This window comes from Cottoperca gobio, chromosome 11 (genome assembly GCF_900634415.1).
Source record: "Cottoperca gobio chromosome 11, fCotGob3.1, whole genome shotgun sequence".
Classification (NCBI taxonomy): Eukaryota; Metazoa; Chordata; class Actinopteri; order Perciformes; family Bovichtidae; genus Cottoperca; species Cottoperca gobio.
This window is the reverse complement of record NC_041365.1, coordinates 18,561,806-18,580,240: the sequence shown is the minus strand read 5'-3', so window position 1 is coordinate 18,580,240 and position 18,435 is coordinate 18,561,806. Positions and strand designations below refer to the sequence as shown.

The 18,435-nt window shown below is 41.0% G+C and overlaps 1 protein-coding gene across 8 annotated transcripts in view; it reads right to left on the bottom strand.

Moving 5' to 3' along the window:
• The window catches only part of epb41a (erythrocyte membrane protein band 4.1a), a 67,079-nt gene extending 49,185 nt beyond the window's left edge, over positions 1 to 17,894 (bottom strand). For all 8 annotated transcript variants that reach the window (XM_029443198.1, XM_029443199.1, XM_029443204.1 and 5 more), the window contains exons 1-8: positions 17,775 to 17,894; positions 4,238 to 4,557; positions 3,261 to 3,566; positions 1,819 to 1,923; positions 1,582 to 1,624; positions 1,406 to 1,481; positions 670 to 888; positions 273 to 360 (exon numbers count right to left, since the gene is read on the bottom strand). In XM_029443198.1, the coding sequence (XP_029299058.1) occupies positions 273 to 360; positions 670 to 888; positions 1,406 to 1,481; positions 1,582 to 1,624; positions 1,819 to 1,923; positions 3,261 to 3,566; positions 4,238 to 4,549 (1,149 nt within the window). In that variant the 5' untranslated portion in view covers positions 4,550 to 4,557; positions 17,775 to 17,894. The remainder of the gene's footprint in view (positions 1 to 272; positions 361 to 669; positions 889 to 1,405; positions 1,482 to 1,581; positions 1,625 to 1,818; positions 1,924 to 3,260; positions 3,567 to 4,237; positions 4,558 to 17,774) is intronic.
• Between the last annotated feature and the right edge of the window lie 541 nt (positions 17,895 to 18,435).

Here is an 18,435-nt window from a genome sequence, read left to right as displayed (position 1 = left end):
TGCTTTTCAGGCCAAGCATGCCTGCTTCTCTGATGCATGGCATTAAAAATACTAACAGAAGAAGCAGCAAACACATTGAGTTTTCTTTTAATCGTTTGTTTTCATGGAGCATTGGAAGGCTGAACCACTTTCACACTCAGATTCTGTGTATTATATGTTTGAATGATCTATGAAGGATACAAGGATAACTTACTAGGCACTTTTTCAAGCAATAAGCGATTAAGAGCAGCTGACTAGCAGAGCAGCTGAAGAGTTGAAGTTCCTGTGCTCACCTTGGCCTGGTGGAGGTCAACTCCGTACATAGAGAGTTTCTTGGCGTTCTCCAGGAACATCAGGTCTGCCTGGGCTGGACTCATTGACCTGCCACAACACCACAGCAGGAATCCAACACAACCTTTAGTTACTGTGACTGTGATATACATGCTGAAAGTGTGTCTGGGTTTGACAGCCATCATTTACATTTATGGCATCCAAAACATTTTGAAATCATTAACCAGAGCACCTTGGTTCAAACCAAGTTTATTAGTTTTGAGTCATTTAACTAATGAATCTCCTTTTTTAAGAGAGAAGGGAAGGTGTTGTTTTCCCTCACTTGTGTTTTAGCTTATATTTTGTGAATGAATGTAACATCACACATCCACTTCCAACACTGGTTGACAGTGTTCTGACCTGTATGTACGGTGAAGCTCCATCATTTTGTCCTCCAGCTCCTTGGTCTGACCCTGGGCCATTTTCATATCCTTGGTGTATTCGTTTCCGTGCACCTCTGGGTCGTACTCGCCCAGCTCCGACTGCAGGGCGTAGGAGCCCAGCAGGGACAGGGTGACAAAGGAACAGGGAAGGCGGCCCTGCAGGATGTCCTTCCGCAGCTGGAGACACAGGTAGTACCTGCAATGCACAAACCGTGATCACATGTACTTTGAATGGAACTCCGGATTCATAATAACATGTAATTGTTTATCACACTACTAATTAAAGGTCAATTCTGAGCTTTAATGATCAATTTCTCTCTCATAAGCTATGCACCTGTTTGATTACAATATGTCAGACTCATTAACCTGGAGAAGGCTGGCCAAGTGAATTAAGGCTTTTGTAGATACACTGTATTTCAGCTCATGCCCATACGGCTAGAACCATCCAAGTTGCATTAATTGCACACATTTGTTGTTTTAATGTTTGACTTGGACTAATTTTACAGGTGCTAATGTTGGCACTTATTGTGTTGGCTTGTTAGTAATATGACTGGAACACACATGCACTCCACCACTGTATACCCCATGCATGTTCTCCTATCCTATCATTATCCTGTCAACTGGAGAAATACAACCAGTCCACATTGCGCATTTGATACAAGAAAATTATGTTTGTAGGTAGCAGTTGACAAAATCTCGGACCCATGCAGTACCTTGTTATGTCTTCAGAGAGCTGGGCTGGGTCTGGTGGATAGAATTTCACATTGAAGGTGAAATTATAGACGGCACCTTGAGGGAGAAAAGGAATGTGTGATGAAATATGTGCAAACACGTGTTAGAAACATGAAAATGAGAAGAGAAGGTGTATTGTGGGTAAAGCTCCGCTCACCTTGTACCTGCCTGCGGATCTCCTTGGTTAGGTCCATCCAAGTCTGATCAAGAAAATGAGGGATGTAGCATGAGATCTGATATCATCAAACACTGTTCAGTGAAATAAGTTATTTAAAGCAAATCTAACCATCAGTGACATTTCCATATAAAGAGTTGCCTTTTTCTTGTCTTAATCAAATATTGAGGTTGGGATTGTTGCAATACTAATTAATGATAATAAAATAATTCAGCTCACCTTCATGGTGGCTGTCTCACAGACGACCAGGCCATAGTAGTCTTTCTCCAGCAGGTTGAGGTGGTCACACACCTTCATGAACAACTCCTGACCTTTTGCATGTTTCTGACACACGCATGCATATAGGGAACAAGACACTGAATAAGTAAACATTAAACAACCTGCCATCACAGCGCAGAGGCTCACAGGGAGCAGAAGGGATTAATGGCCAGGTACAAACTGAAGCAGAGACCGGTCTGAGACGGGACTGGAGACACAATTCTGTCCAACTAAACATTAAAGTTAAAGCATCTTTATGAAAATTAAGATATTCTGTTGTTGAATATCCATTTAGGCTTGTCGTTTGAGGTCTAATAGATTACTATTCTCCTGCTGAAGTTTCAGATTTTAGATCTTGTGGTGGTACATATTGAACAAGATAAGAAGTTCTGCAGAGTATGATTCTTAAGAAGATTATGGACGAAAGGAAAAGGTTTGTTAAAAAAAGACAGAGAGCTTTAGGCGTGTCATTAGTAATTGCTGTTGCACTGAGGTTTAGGATGTGTATAATTGGGAATTGTGGGTATCGGGTCAAATTGCTCTTTTTGTTACTTTTGTGTGCACTACAATGTCTTAATCAACCACCTGAAAAACTATGTTGCAGCATATATATATATATATATATATATATATATATATATATATATATATATATATATATATATAATATATATATATACACACACATACATACATACACATATACATATATATACACACATATACATATATATATACACACATATACATATATATACACACACATACACATATACATATATATACACATATACATATATATATATATATACACACATACACATATACATATATATATATATATATATACACACACACACACACACACACACACATACACATGGTACCCCTGGGGCAAATCATGAGTACACATAATATTGATTTTTATTGCTACATGGTTGATATGTAACTGTATGTCCCGATAAAGCGTGGTACCAACTATGTGTTATAGAAATAATGATCACCCCTTCTGGTCCGACCACGAGCAGAATTAACTTTCTCTCATCTAGTCTGGGTGCTTTGTTTAATTGTGTTAAAAGAGGCCTGTAACCTCGGTGTAATCTTTGACTCAGAGTTGTGTTTTGATCCTCTTGATGACCTGTACTGAACACTTGTTGGCATTTCTAGATTCAGCAGGGTTAACATGGATGTAGCTAACAAACAAGCTTTACACACATAAATGACGGTAACTTATTGTAGAATAGTTTTAGGGAGTGCTACTGCTAATAACATCTGACTTCTTTGGTGACTTCCTGAGGAGATCACTGTATATTAGAGAACAAGAGCCACACCACAAAGAGTCCCCGTCCCTTTTCCTTTTTGTGTGTGCATAATGTATGAAAGTATAAAAACAATGCTCTTACATCCAGCTCACACTCATAGAGAGTGTCATCCAGCAGGGTGACTTTGATCTGCATGGTCTTAGGTCGGCGTGGAGCTCTGGGAGCTTTGTCCTCCTCCTCTGTCGTCTTCTCCTCCTCCTCCTCCTTCTCCTCCTCCTCCTCCTCTCTCTTTTGGCCTCCTTCAGGACCAGACTCCTTCTCCTTCTCCTCCTCCTCCTTCTCCTTGTCCTCCTTCTCCAGGGTAGCCTCCTCTCTTTTCTCCTTGTCGTTCTCTTTGTCCTTTCCGCCCTCTTCCTCCTCAGCTTCTTTCTTCTCTACCTGGAGAGCCTGACAAAGACACTTTAATTATGATGCTGTCTCCACTCTCTTAATGTGTCTTTGTGACAGATTTGGTCTCGACTATAGGCAGTTTTGGAAAGGTTTTCACTGACACATCCACAGCAGGGATCAGATAAATGCTACAACAGCACATTGCTTCTTCTGTTCACTTTTAAATCACAAGCTTCTTTCTTCCAGTTGCTTTGTATGGGACTATGATGGTGCATTTTATTGTAATTTCAGCTGCTGTGAACAGGGAACTGACCCTGTAGACTAGAGACTACTTCTACAGACAGCTCACTGACGTGGTCTCACTTGGGTGTAGGATTATGTATGCACCACCTCCCGTGGTTATAATCCATCTCTAATCATCTCTCTTCTTGTAACATTTACACATTTAAATACAAAGGTTCCTTCTGGAGGACATTACATAAGCTCATTACAATACAACTGAGAACATGACTGCCACAGAATACTGATAAAAACATGTCAACAATTCATTAATACTATTAATATGTATTAATGTAAAACAGGAGATCTTAAAAAATCTACATTTGAGTAAATAATGTTTTGCCAGCAGAATCTCATTGTTTGTGTAAGACCAGTGTTTTATTAGAATACTTGGTCATCCATTGAACAGATGTGTGTACAGCAGACAGGGACACAGCATGCAGGCTCACCTGAGCCTCAGCACTGCTCACTGAGTGCTGGTCCAGGGCGACCTCTCCCTCGGTCCTCAGTTCAGGTTCAGGGTCAGCGATGGGGGCTTTAGCTTCTTCTTCTTCCTTGTCGTTCTTCTCTCCCGCCTCACTCTCACACTGCGAGCGCCTCTTCAGGAAGGAGGAGAAGAGGCGGGAGAGGCCGCGGCCGGCAGAGTTGCGGTTGCGGGGCCGGAGCTGCTCCTCCTCCGGTGAGGGCGGCCTGGCGTCTTGGCCGGCTTCCTCCTGCTGCCTCGGCTTCTTCTGGTGACTCTCCGCCTCGTCTGTTGTCATGGCAACAGCTGTGGAGGTAGAGGACAAAATCAAGTCAAATAAACAACAACAGAGACAGCCATCAGACAAGCCGAGAACATATTGATATGTTAATGCCAGGGGGTCAAAACACACAGTCTGGCTGGTGCTGATTCTAACAGGATGTAAACGGGACATCTTTAACCTCCAATCCTACATTCTGTGTAATGACTAAAACTACCACCAAAGCTACAGCTGCCCCCAATGAGCTCTTAATGCTGATAAGCAAACTTTAAGTTATCATTTTGTTTTTAAACAACTGCTCCCAAGTTTGTATTATTGTGTATCGTTATTATCAATACAATTATCCATGAACATGTTTTTAATTTCAAACATGTACGCGTGTGCACTGGAGGCTTCAAACCTAAACACCCACTTACGATGCAAAGTCCACATACTCAACCGTGATTGGCTGTAAAACCATTTGTGATGTCACAAAGTCCTGCTTGTACACTATGGATGGTACCAACTCAATGCCAAAATTCGGAAAACTTGATTTCAACTTGTTTTTCAACAGTCCTGCAGGTACCATAGTGTTGGTAGTACCATCAGGCCCGTCCTGATAACAAAACATCTATGCTGAAATCTGCAGGACAGCTAGTTAACGTTAGCTGTTATTTGTTAGCTGTTAGCAGCTGGTGAACGGAGGTTACATAGGGTACATCCCAAGTCTCTTAAATTGCATCCACGTTTCCCTCACTTGCGTCTTGTGGAAAACATGTGAGGAGAGAGGAGGCGAGGAGATGTGGTTTAAGAGAAATGTTTCTGATCACAGCTGATCAGCGGTCAGTCGGCTTTAACATCACAGAGACTGTTGATCGAGTTAGTGTCTGCACACATGTGCACTGTGCTAATATTATTAAAGACAGTTATCAGTGTCAGAGCAGCAGCAGCAGCAGGTACCTGTCTAACAAACACCTGCACATGAATAACAACCTGCAGTCTGTCATTAACAGATTACTGTGTCCTGCTTACAGGGACCTTTTCTACTGACAAAATGAGATCCCTCCTCACTCCTCAGAGATCCCTCCTCGCTCATCCCTCCTCGCTCCTCAGAGATCCCTCCTCAGAGATCCCTCCTCCTCGCTCCTCAGAGATCCCTCCTCGCTCATCCCTCCTCGCTCCTCAGAGATCTCAGAGATCCCTCCTCCTCGCTCCTCAGAGATCCCTCCTCCTCGCTCCTCAGAGATCCCTCCTCCTTGCTCCTCAGAGATCCCTCCTCCTCGTTCCTCAGAGATCCCTCCTCAGAGATCCATCCTCGCTCCTCAGAGATCCCTCCTCCCTCCTCAGAGATCCCTCCTCCCTCCTCAGAGATCCCTCCTCAGAGATCCCTCCTCGCTCCTCAGAGATCCCTCCTCAGAGATCCCTCCTCGCTCCTCCCTCCTCAGAGATCCCTCCTCGCTCCTCCAAGCAGAAATAAGAGCTTTGAGATGGTCTTGAAGATAGCGCAACAGAACGACTTCCAGGTCAAGCGAGAAGCGAGGAAATGTCAAATAAGAGACTTGGGATGTATTCAAACTCTATTCAGTAAAAATTAGTATTAGGCAAAGCTAAATTATAACATTATCATGACGTGTTCAATGTAGTCTGGCAAGAAACTTAAATAAATCCAGTTGTTTGAAGGAGATGTATTCACAGCAGCATAGAATAGATATTAGAGAGGGAATTATGGTCTGTTTATCTAAAAAAAAAAAAAAAAGGCAAACAGTAATAAAAGGAGTGTATGTTGAAGTACATGGGGTTTATGGTATTGAGTTGATATCAAGAGTGGTATCTAGTGGCCCTGCACAGACATTTTTCTGCACAGTGAAACATATTTTTGAGTGGAGAGGGGCTTTGGTTCCTCAGTATCAAGCAGGCAAGTTTCCATCAGCTGGAGCCACCCTACAGGCAGCCCGTCATAATAATAATAATAATAATAATAATAATAATAATAATAATAATAATAATAATAATAATAATAATAATAATAATAATAATAATAATAATTAAAAAAATATTTATAAAGCGCCTTTCAAAGCTAAAAGCAATCTCAAGGCGCTAAAATGCAGGACAACAGACATAAGATTTTACGGAAATGCTTTTGTGAAGAAAAAGGTTTTTAGGTCCTTCTTGAAGGAGTCGGTGGCCCGTGGAGCCCTCAGGTGTTCTGGGAGGGAATTCCACAGGTGAGGAGCGGCTGAGCAGAAGGCCCGATCGCCCATGGTGCGGAGCTTGGTCCTGGGGGGGGGTGGAGCAAAGTTTTTTTAGAGGAGCGGAGGTTGCGTGTGGAGGTTTGTTGGGGGAGGAGTTCCTTGAGGTACGGAGGAGCATTTCCATGTATGCACTGATGGGTGAGTAGGGAGATTTTGTATTCGATCCTGAATGCGACAGGAAGCCAGTGGAGGGAGTGGAGAATGGGTGTGATGTGGTTATATTTTCGCACCCTCATCAGGATCCTAGCGGCGCTGTTCTGGATGTATTGGCGCTTTTGAAGGCTCCCGCTTGGAATCCCGATGAGGAGAGCGTTGCAGTAGTCCAGCCTTGAGGAGACAAAGGCGTGGACGAGTTGTTCAGCATCTGACAGGGAGAGTGTGGGGCGGAGCTCTGCAATGTTCCTGAGGTGGTAGAAGGAGGTCTCGCACAGATGTTTGATGTGGGTGTCAAAGGTCAGGTGAGGGTCAAATCTTACACCAAGGTTGGTGACTGATGGTGATAGGGGTATGTGGCCAGAAAAGGTGATGTGGGTTATGGGGGAAGACTGGACCTGGTGTGGTGTGCCAACTAAAATAGCCTCTGTTTTTGAACTATTTAATTGAAGGAAATTGTCTTTCATCCAAGCCTTTATCTCCTCAAGGCAGGTGTTCAATGATGATGATGATGATGAAGATGTCGACAGTGGGGCTGCATGTGGCATCGGGTCGGTTTTTATATATAGCTGTGTGTCATACAGGTCACTATCCAGAATTCAAGTTGTTGGGTAAGTTATTTCACACTGGCTTTCTCAATCTATTTCCACAAGGTTACAAACTACTGTCTTACTTTAACTTGATGCTAATGGCGACACTTAACTCCAGGTACCGCTGGATTTTTCACCCTTCTGATAAAACACGCATCATCTTGTCTGCCTGTCATGACCACTTGCTCCATTTCCCCATCATCTTCTCATACCAGCAACAGCACTGTGGTTAATGTGGCCATATGAGAGCTGTCTGCTCACATTTACATTCTCAGACCTGCACAGACACTTCATTACAGTGGTGGAGGTCTGCGGCTCAACAAGCTGCATCAGCTGGCAGCTGAAACTCTATGACAGTCAGAGAAGAAGGTTCAAGAAAAGAGAAACAGCAATGTATGGAAAACTGTGCAACAATAAGCTGCTGTACAAGGACACCTTTAGCAAAGAGAAGCAATCAGCGTCTGATGTAGCTGTCACAACATTTCACAGTTGCAGTTAAAGACTAGGCTATGACTACATTATAATTATTAGGCTGTTCATACTGACGCATCAACTCACATGCAGTATTTTACGGTTGTAGCTCGAGGGGGCGGTAATCAATTTAAATCTCACTTCTATTGGGAATTCTTGCTTTTTCCCCCACTCCACTCTAGTACGTCACTTTCATTCACAACTCTGACGTTATATCCGGCCAATGATCTCCCTGCCAGCGTTCCTCGAGCCAATCAGTGCTCAGAGGCTGTTGTTTGAATATCTGTGTTTCTGCCATTCTGGATTTCAACACATCCCCATCATCCTCTTGTCCCTCAGGATGATCCAGGTGTTTCAATGAGAGCTCTGTTGTTAGAGCCCCCCACAAAGCACTTATTTTAATACAAAATATATTACATATTACAATTGAAACAAGAAATCCAAGTCAGTTGTGTGTTTGCCGGCTAAAGTGAGGAATTAGATACAGTACAAACATATTTTGTATCAAATGGGAAGGAGCATGCATTTTTACTTCTTGGTAGAGTAATCAGATTATTTAGGAAAAACTGAAGAGGCTCTATTCTGTTCATGTTTGAGAATGGATATGAATCTTAGCAGCTGGTGGTGATTGAACATTATATCTCTTTAAAATGACACACACACACACACACACACACACACACACACACACACACACACACACACACACACACAGGATAAATAAATGTGAGAATATCGGGATGAATCAGTTATTTTGATCAGGAAAATGACATGGAGTGTTCCCATCATGTCTATCCAGGAGAAGGCTATTCCTGCATGCTTTACCAGTCACCATTCATAACGGCTAGGAACAATTTTGCCTTTAGACGTGCTCGAACGACGACTGAGGTTAAAGTTAAGAAACAAAATACATTATTTTTTGTTTAATATGCTTATGGCACATGATACAACACTATAAGGTCTGCGGACAGAAATCACAGCTTGCCCCCACATGAAGTTTCAGACGCTGCTGGCAGTCCACAGTGCTGAGTGGATGCTGGCACAGCTGCACAAATGCTGACAGGGCAGAGAAAAGCTCCAGGTGTACTGAGGAGTGTATAATAAGAAATAAACATACAAACAGGTAGTTCATGTTGTCATGGTTGATCAGTTAGCGTATTGTCTAAGGCAGCAGTTTGTAGCAGGTGTCCCAGAGAACTCTAGTCTGCAGCTTTTCAGGCCACTTCCGCACCTCCTCCTGTTTCAGCTTAAAGTGTGTTGATCAGTGAAAGGAACCGTTGGCTGGAATAAAACCATGCTTGTTCCACACGTTCACCCCTGCTCTTCTGACAGGTTAATGTCATTATAAATCAACATGACATCAGGAGCTTAGACTGTCTGAAGACGTGAAAATGTGGAGCTAATACAAAATAATGAGCTCTGTGTTCCTCGAGCTTCACATAAGGAAATGTTCCTCCCTCCTACCACAGTCACTTGTCATTTGTATTGTGATTATAATCAATTGGGTTTTCCTATGCGACAAAGTTACATTTAGTCTAACATAAAATTGGTTATAACCATTACATTTCTGTGTCATGAAAGGGAAGGATGTGATTATCTATATATCTGAACTGCATGAAAAATGAATGCAGGCGGAATCTGTAGTAGTGAAAGACAGAATAGTTCTAAGTGCTGGTTCAAGGCCTGCTTATTATTTTGGGCTGAAGCTTCGAACACATAATTGCACCTTAACTAGAACACACTTGGCTAAAAATGGACTCAGCGTGGGTTAGTATGTTATATTACCGTTCAGAAAACCTGCAGAGCAGCTGTTCCACAATACACTCTGATAATAGTACATGTCAAATGTACCTGTTACACTGTGTCCACATAGGCTGCGTAGTAAGAGCAGCATGCTAGCAGAGCAGCAGCAGTGTCTACTGAGTACCAAAGTGTCTTTGAGTACCTTTTAAAAGCGCTCTATAAATAAAATGTATTATTATTATTATTATTATTATTATTACACACAAGATGCGTTCAGGCACAGTATTAAGTGTGGGTCACCTGTGTTTTGGTAACGTAAGAATAGAATATACTAGACTTGAAGCTTAAAATATGCCTGAAGATAACTATACAAGTGATTATACAGCAGTATGATTATAAGACAAGTGACTCTATCATGTGGTTGAGATGGACAACTGAAAAACACGACTGAAAAGTCTCCTGTGTACATTTAAGACTCACTTTACTGGCTTTTAACATGAGCATCATCTGTGATGTGAAAACATTAGATTTCCACATCAGAGCCAGAAAGTGGATGTGATGTAAAGTAATTGTAAAAAAATACTAGGTCTGTAAAACTTTGTAGCCTGCCATGCTTTTATCTGGTGCTGGTCTGAAGTGTGAGGAACTAACTGACAACATTTGTTTCCTCCTCAGATGATGAATGGAAACATCCAGGTTTAGGGATCAGCCCTCATAATATTGCTACACTGACTGAACATGTGTGGTGGGATTAGTGACAGTTACAGAGGTCTTATTTCTAACGTCACTTTACTGTCGGAAAATATTACTTCAATATTGCTTTTTCATCAGCATTGCAAATATATCTTGTGACTTAATACAACTTGATCTTACTGTTGATGTACAGTAACAAACATTCTGTTGCAGCTACTATTTTTCTTATATGATATCAAAATATATTGAAGGGACTGTCATGACTGATGACAAGGGACAAGCAATAACATAAGAACACATTCATAGTTATCGCTGTGAAAAAAAAGGTCTAAGAGTCCAGCATTATAAAAGGTTTACACGGCGCAGACAGCTGTTCTTTAAAAAGGATATCATTCAATTGTTCAAGTAATCACAATATTTACATAAACATGCTCGACGCATGTCATTTTCCCCATTCCAAGTTATCCAATTTGCTACTATGGAACAGACATAATTCTAAGTGTGTTTAAAGTCAGCAAAACAATGAACAGAAAGCATCTGAGCAGCACCGTGGAGGTCCACCGGTCTGTAGGCTCATCAGAGGTTGGGCTTCAATGTCAAATTTGTCGAGAAGAAAACAGGTCGGCAAAATCAAAGTAGTTATCCTCTGAGTGCAATTACTCTACAGCCAACTTCCATACAGATGTCTGGACAAAGGGACAGACTGACTGACCACAAGACTCTGTTGTTATAGATCCTACCAATGGGAATTTAAACAGCCTAGCTCTGCTGCTCTACTTTAGAGGACATTCTGAAGGTCAAAAACATTGTTGCACTAAGCTGCTGTGAGGTCAGAAGTCAGAGATTCTACCCAGCCGCTACACGAATACACCACAGACCACAGACTACACGTACTCTTTTTCTGTATTTGTCCACCTCTTCAGTAAACATTCAGACAATGTTCTGAAGCCCAAGAGATGGAAAATATCTTACTTTATCATGGAGCATCAAAGCATACAACCCAACTCAACTGCATGTCTGGGGACAACGTAGTGATGCGATGACATTATTTGATGATTAAGGAGTAAGGTTTGTTAAAAAGGTTCAAACTGAAATGCATTTGTAATAAAAGATAAAAACATACTTATGCATATCTTTATTTCTGGCTGTGTGGTAGCTTGTGTCAGAGTGCTGAAAGTGAGCTTAAGGACTGAAAGCGGCTTTAAAATTAATCGGGCCCTGTGTGGGATTAAAGGCTGCTGTGTGCTGATGATGAGGCCAGAGGAAGCTGCATGTCTATCAGTCACGGCTGCATCCACACAGGGCCGCTCTGATGGCACGAGCTCTGGAAACATCCCAGTGGCCTGATCCACATGAAATCAGAAGATGGAGTATTTGATGAAAGACACAAGTGAAGAAATAAAAGCACTAAGACACAAACACAGCAGAGCCCTAACTAGGCCTCAGGAATAAAGATGTTGACAGCAGGCATCAGTGACAGTGATGGAAGCAATCAATATCAACACTTTACACGGCTCTGAAACGAGTGCAGGTACATTACCAAGTTTCTAGTGAAGAAGGAATACACTAAAAAGGTTAGGGTTAGGCAGTTTCAAGGTTTGAAATGGTAGTCTAATACATTTTTTTTAATAATTAAGATGGCAGCATAAACAAGCTCCTGATCAACCATTCCCAAAATGGTGGGCTGAGCTCAGGTTTGAAAGATATCGTTGAGAAAATTCAGGACTTTATAACTGAACTAAAATCAGTTTAGCACATTTAAAGAAGAACTTTTAAAAAGGAAGGAAGAACAAATATGAGTAATATGTCACTGGTGTCAATGGAAGTTAACGGGCTGAACAACCCAATTAAAAAGAAGCAAGGTAAGTCTTCATACAGGAAACATACAGGAACAGGAGAAGCTAAAGAAATGTGGTTTTAGAAACACATTCCATAGCACATACAGGCACAGTCGCAAAACAGGAGTGGCAATATGTATACAAAACTCAACCAATTTTGATTTCTTGAAAGAAATGAATGACAAAGAAGTACGATCAATTATTGTCAAAGGAAAATTAGAACATGAGATGGTCACATAAATCAACGTAAACGCTGATCAGAGAGGGACACACATTTCTTTCAATTCTTATTCACAGTTATGGCTTCAGAATCAGAAGCCACTGTAATGTGTGCGGGGGACTTTAATGTGATACTAGATCACAAAAGAGACACAAGTACAAAAAGACTGACTTAGCTAAATTCATGAATGCATCTCTGAAGGAACAGGGAGTGGTTTATCTATGAGACAGAACTACCTTCAATGGAAAAAGATTCTACACATTCTCACACAAAACTCATTTTAGAATTGATTACGCATTTCTGATTAGCTGTGATCTACATAAGGTAAAATACTGTACAATTGGGGTGGCAGATATTCGCGATTCACTTAAATGTACTCTTGAATAGTGGACAGAAAAACACTACCTGGAGATTAAATGTAAGCATAATGAATAACAAAGCAATAACTACCCAAATAATGGAAATAAAAAGATGTGTAGAGGAATTTAGCTGAACATTGAACTACTTCACCAAATAATAAACATTAAAAAGGGGAAATAGACAGTATCTTAAGGAGGAGAAAAAGAAAAGTCTTGTAAGCAGGACTCTTATGAAGTGGGCCCAAAGGCTACTAGACTGTTGTCATGGTGATTTAGGAAACAGATACACAAGAGCAGAGATGTTTGCTCAGGTGAGGCTGAGGCACAATGCTACAGAAATGAAAAACACATTCAACCTTTATAAAAATTGATATACACAAACGCCCTCTTCTAGTGCGTACCCAAAAGAACAGTTTCTCAATACTCTTGACTTACCAACTATTGGAAAGGTGCAAAACAACAACCTCACAGCTCCTGTAACACCAGATGATGTAGCTAAAGCCAGATCCAGACCTTTTAAAGAAGAACTAATCCCTCTTCTCACATCGTCCGGTAACTGGACTCTTAATGAAATATCAGCTACCACCCTCATGGAAGGAGGCCATAATCAAACTATAACTACAGGAATCTGTGTGTGTGTGAGTGTGTGTGTGTGTGTGTGTGTGTGTGTGTGTGTCTGAGTTTCAATTATGTCGCCAACCCTGGAACCGATCTACTTCACGCTTGTCGTGCGTGTTCCTCAGGACCCGAGGGAGTGCAGTGCCCTGCATCAACCCGGTCCGACTTCAGTTAGCGTATGTGCTATAGACGCACATCAAAATCCACACCACAGCGTGACCACGTTCTGTTCTCTTTATACGTTCATGCCACGTTCGCTAACGGACAATATGGGACGTCTCTGCATCTATTCTCTCACAAAATAGCACACCTGTCCTTGACGTTACGTTACCGATGAAAGAAATGAGGATTTGTGCGTTTGTGCGCGTTTGTGTGTGTATGTGTGTCGAACGCGTTAGACGTTTATCTGTACAGTCACAGTACAGGTTACCGGAGCGGCCGTGCAGCACCATCCAGCAGCAAGAGACCATCACATCAGCAAAACTGCGTTAAAAACAACGAGGAAATAACATTACTGCTCTGATTACCGACCAAATATACCGATAAAATGACCATCTCTTTCTGAATTTGTCCAAACATCTCCTGTAATTCAGCAAACACATAATCCACCAAAGAGCATGTGTTAAAGTATTATTTTAATTCTATCCAGGTATTCATCCCTCTTCTTATTGAACATCGGGATTTTTCCAATTACCGGGAAATGGACAGAAGAGAAAAGCAGTCCGGCGAGAATGACATTCTTTTCACTAACACCACATTCACACAACACAGGGCTTTCTACAGTTACTGTGGTGTCTTTCTCATTTTAGCAGCTATCCCTGATCAACTTCTCACAGAACTTCATCCGAGTTTATTATTATTATTTTAATTTGAAAGGCTCTCATCGTCTCCCATGCAGTACCACTCTCTGCCTGAATGGTTACTGGTGTGCTCATGGGGGCGCTGTTTTACCAAAACACAAATATCCCTATGATATTAACAGAATTGTTATTACTATAATGTGGCTGTCTCTTGACTTAATCCAAGACTTTAATTTTAAATAACAATTTATTTTATCTGGGAGATGACCATAAGACATTCCGCCATTATGTGTCTTTCCAAGTTTGCTCCCCCAGTTTAAAACTTAACCATGGCGCATAGATCTTTCTAATCCTTTGTTTTGACGAAAAATATGTTTTATATCTGGAGTGTATATCAAAAATGCTACCCAAGAAAAAACATATTAGCAGAAAAAAATGGTGGTCATAAGGCCAGAGCAAGGTAGAGTGGGTCAATTTATCCCCCTAAAATAATAGCTATGGGAAATGTCCGGCCCCCGGGCCCTTAGCTTTCTGAAAATGTGGCCCCCTGAACAATATAGTTAAATAGGCCTGATCTATGGTCTGAACTTCAACTTTCTGCCAAACCTTGGGCACACACATTTAATAGGGCTTTGACTTTTCATGGCAGCTTTGGCACTCATGATGTAATGTGAATGTAGCGTTGCTACCATAAACATGTGCATAGACTTACAACAAAATCCAAGAAGCAGTGACACGAGCACATCCTGAACGGGCACTGCACCCAGTATACTGTAGCAACTTCATGCCCATATCTATTCTCAATGTAAATGACTGATCTTACAGATGGAGATCAAACCAGTTTTATCGTAGGATGCTAAACACAAGACGACATTAGGAGGATTCTGCAAGCATGTTTGCAGGTATTTGATCTTAAATCAAATTATTGAACAAAAATGTTGACCTGATGATGGCGCTAGATGAAGTCTACGTTTTTTCAATGCATACTAAATACCATATTTTATCACAATCCAGGACCAGGAGTCCTGACCAATCAATTAACTGCCATCGCCACAATGCAATCCCTAAAAACAAAATGGTGCAACATTTGGCAACTATTAGTATCCACACCAAAAACTAATGACTTGTCGGACAATATAATCTTAACTGAATGTCCACTAACTAGCTAGATTTCAACCACATCTTCTCTCAGCAAATAATGTCAGAGGAAGAAGTCCATAAGATGCAGTTGTAAACTTCAGAAAAGGTAGTATGTGGACTTTCAGTTAAGATTATTATGTCAAACTACTATTCTTAATGCCAAGCATGATGGTAATGGCGCATTGCGAGACATTTGCGTTACGCGGTGTCCCTTATCTGTGACGCAAGTAAACACAAATGATGCCGCGGTCAAACTCACACAAGTAACGCGAGGCAAAAATGTGCTTTGCATCCAGTATGAAGTGGAGAAGAATTTATGTAATATCAATATCAAGAATTTGTGTTGATCTTTCAAGCTCAATTTATTGAAATTGACATAATAAAACTAGACCACCTCGCTGTTGCCTCCACCAAGCACTCATGTTGTAGTTAACATCATTGTCTACCCAAAATGTTATCGTGCTAAAAAACGTGTTTTGCGAGATCACAGTGACCTTTGACCACCAAATTTGAATCAGTAAATCCTTGAGCCCAAGTGGACGTTTGTGCCACATTTAAAGAAATTAAAGAAAATAATGGGTCTGACGGACAACACGGAAACATTCGGCCTCACTCGTCACCGGCCATAAGAGAAGGATTGAGTCTTTAACTCAAAGCTGTAGATACTGAAGTGTACGAACACTATCAGGCTGCTACGGCACACTCAGGACAAAACGAGAGCATGTACCAAAAAAACTCAGTCAAGAAAATAAAGCCATTTTAAAGTGCATTATTGTGCGTTGTGTGATAAAGAGGACCTTAATCTCCTACATTTTTATAAATATTTAACACATTTTAAAGAAAATGTGAGGAGGTAATTCATTGGGACAGAAATGTTGCTGCATAACAACAAAGACTCGTATTTAATAGTCTCAGAGAGGAATAAGATAATTTTTGGGAGTTCAAATAGAGTAAAAACAACACATTGCAGGCCTTGCTGTGTGACAATCACCGGGCATATCCATGGTAATCTATAAAAACATATTTACACTGAAAACATCCACTGTAGTGAAAAATAGAATAGAAACATCAGTCATGCACCTAATCTGGCATAGAGGTATAACAATTACTACATATGTATATTTATAGGTGGGGCCAGAGCAGGGTTTAAATCTGTTCATCATCTCATCATCATCATCAAGCCTGGCATTGTTTGTACTAAACCAAGACCCATGTGTTCTGAACTATGACAGAACTGACAGAGAGGGAAACAGAGCAGTGTGTGTGTGTGTGTGTGTGTGTGTGTGTGTGTGTGTGTGTGTGTGTGTGTGTGTGTGTGTGTGTGTGTGTGTGTGTGTGTGTGTGTTCCCTGGTTAGGATGACAGTATGAAGTGTTCTCCTGTCGGTCTGAGTCCAACCCGCCTCCCGCCTGCCTCGCCCTCACCCCCTCCCCCGGATCCAACAACCCGCACGTGTGCTACAGAATGATTCCCAATTCGTTCATTCAGTAGCAGCTCATTAATTAGTTCTTATTTCAAAATCGCCCAAATTGACAGGAATATTATCTCAAAGCTACTGGAGCATTGTGTTATGTTTCCAGTCAAATTTGGCAGATGGCTTTTTAAATTCTCTCTTGTCTTCTTATTGAATCCATAAAGTATAGCACCTTTAAAGTATTTCACTGAAGTGAAATTATAGGTTTACTCAGTCAGATTACAAACTAGGATGAATCTTCTATTGTTCAGAAGTAGTTATATAGTTTTTATTAAAAGGAGACAAAACCAGTGTTTGCCGGTTAACTGCGTTTACAGTAATAATAATAACAACAACAACAACAATATAATATACGGCACTTATTTATAGACGATTGCAATATAATCGATCAAAGCATGGCCCGCACTCATTGAGAGATTTCGCAGCCCTGCTGACTGTACACAGTCTCCATGATGATTCTGTGGTCTGCTGGAATAACACATGACACTAACGACTGCTCCTACTCCATCACTGGATCCCATGAAGACATGGCGAGCGCGCGGCGGAGATAATGATGACTAATACACCAAATCATTTGCAACGTTGGATTAATCGTTTCAATGCATTCTTTCTGCAAGAGAAATATGAGAAGCATCGCTGTTTACAAAAGACCTAAGCATCACATTTGCTCTCGTCCACACGCATCACAGGCATTAAACTACGATCTCACATATTTAGTAGATGCATGTTAGCACTCTATTCAAACAATCCCTAGATTCCCTGGGGCCGTTTGTTTCGGAATAAAAACCAGTGCGTTTGAGAGGAGGAACAATACAAGTGGCGGAAGGTGTACCTGTCTGCAAATGGCGCTGAATGTGAAAAAAATGTCAACAAATTATGTGTGAGCCGCTAAAGGGATGCACACAATCACTCACCGCTGTGTTCAGACTGCCAGCAGAAGAAAAGATCCCGTGGAGAAGCAGATGCTCACCGCTCACTATTCCTCACGAGCTTCACATAAACAAAGTGGTAATTCTTGAGCGTTATCAAGCGGCTTTTAACAATGTGTTAAGGTACTAGGAGCGAGCTGTCGCTGTGTGCCTCTGTGCCCTCAGTGTTGTCTTACAGACAGCGACAAGAGACGCAATATGCATGACCCATCCTTAGCTGTACTCAGCTGCTGAAGCTGAGCATATGAAGATTGAGGAAGACGGTGAAAGTACCAGAAAAAGATAGTAATTATAAATTAAACCTTGAACTACAGTTTCCAGGACCAACAAATAACTTGCAGGCTCTACTTTTACGATATTAAACTATAATACAATGATTGTAATTGTAAAGTGTACATTAAATGACATTTCAATTATGCATTAATATACGCTAAATGAAAACAAATGTTACATTCAATAATTGTATTCCCTTTAAGAACATATTTGTTTGTTTTGTTATTACTTATGTATCTGCCTATCATGATTCATTAAAAAAATCCATTCAATAATTACTTAAACAGGCCCTTCTGAATGGAAGGCATTTTTATATAATATATTTTAATAATATCAATATAAATAAATGTTTCTATGAAATATATAAATATGG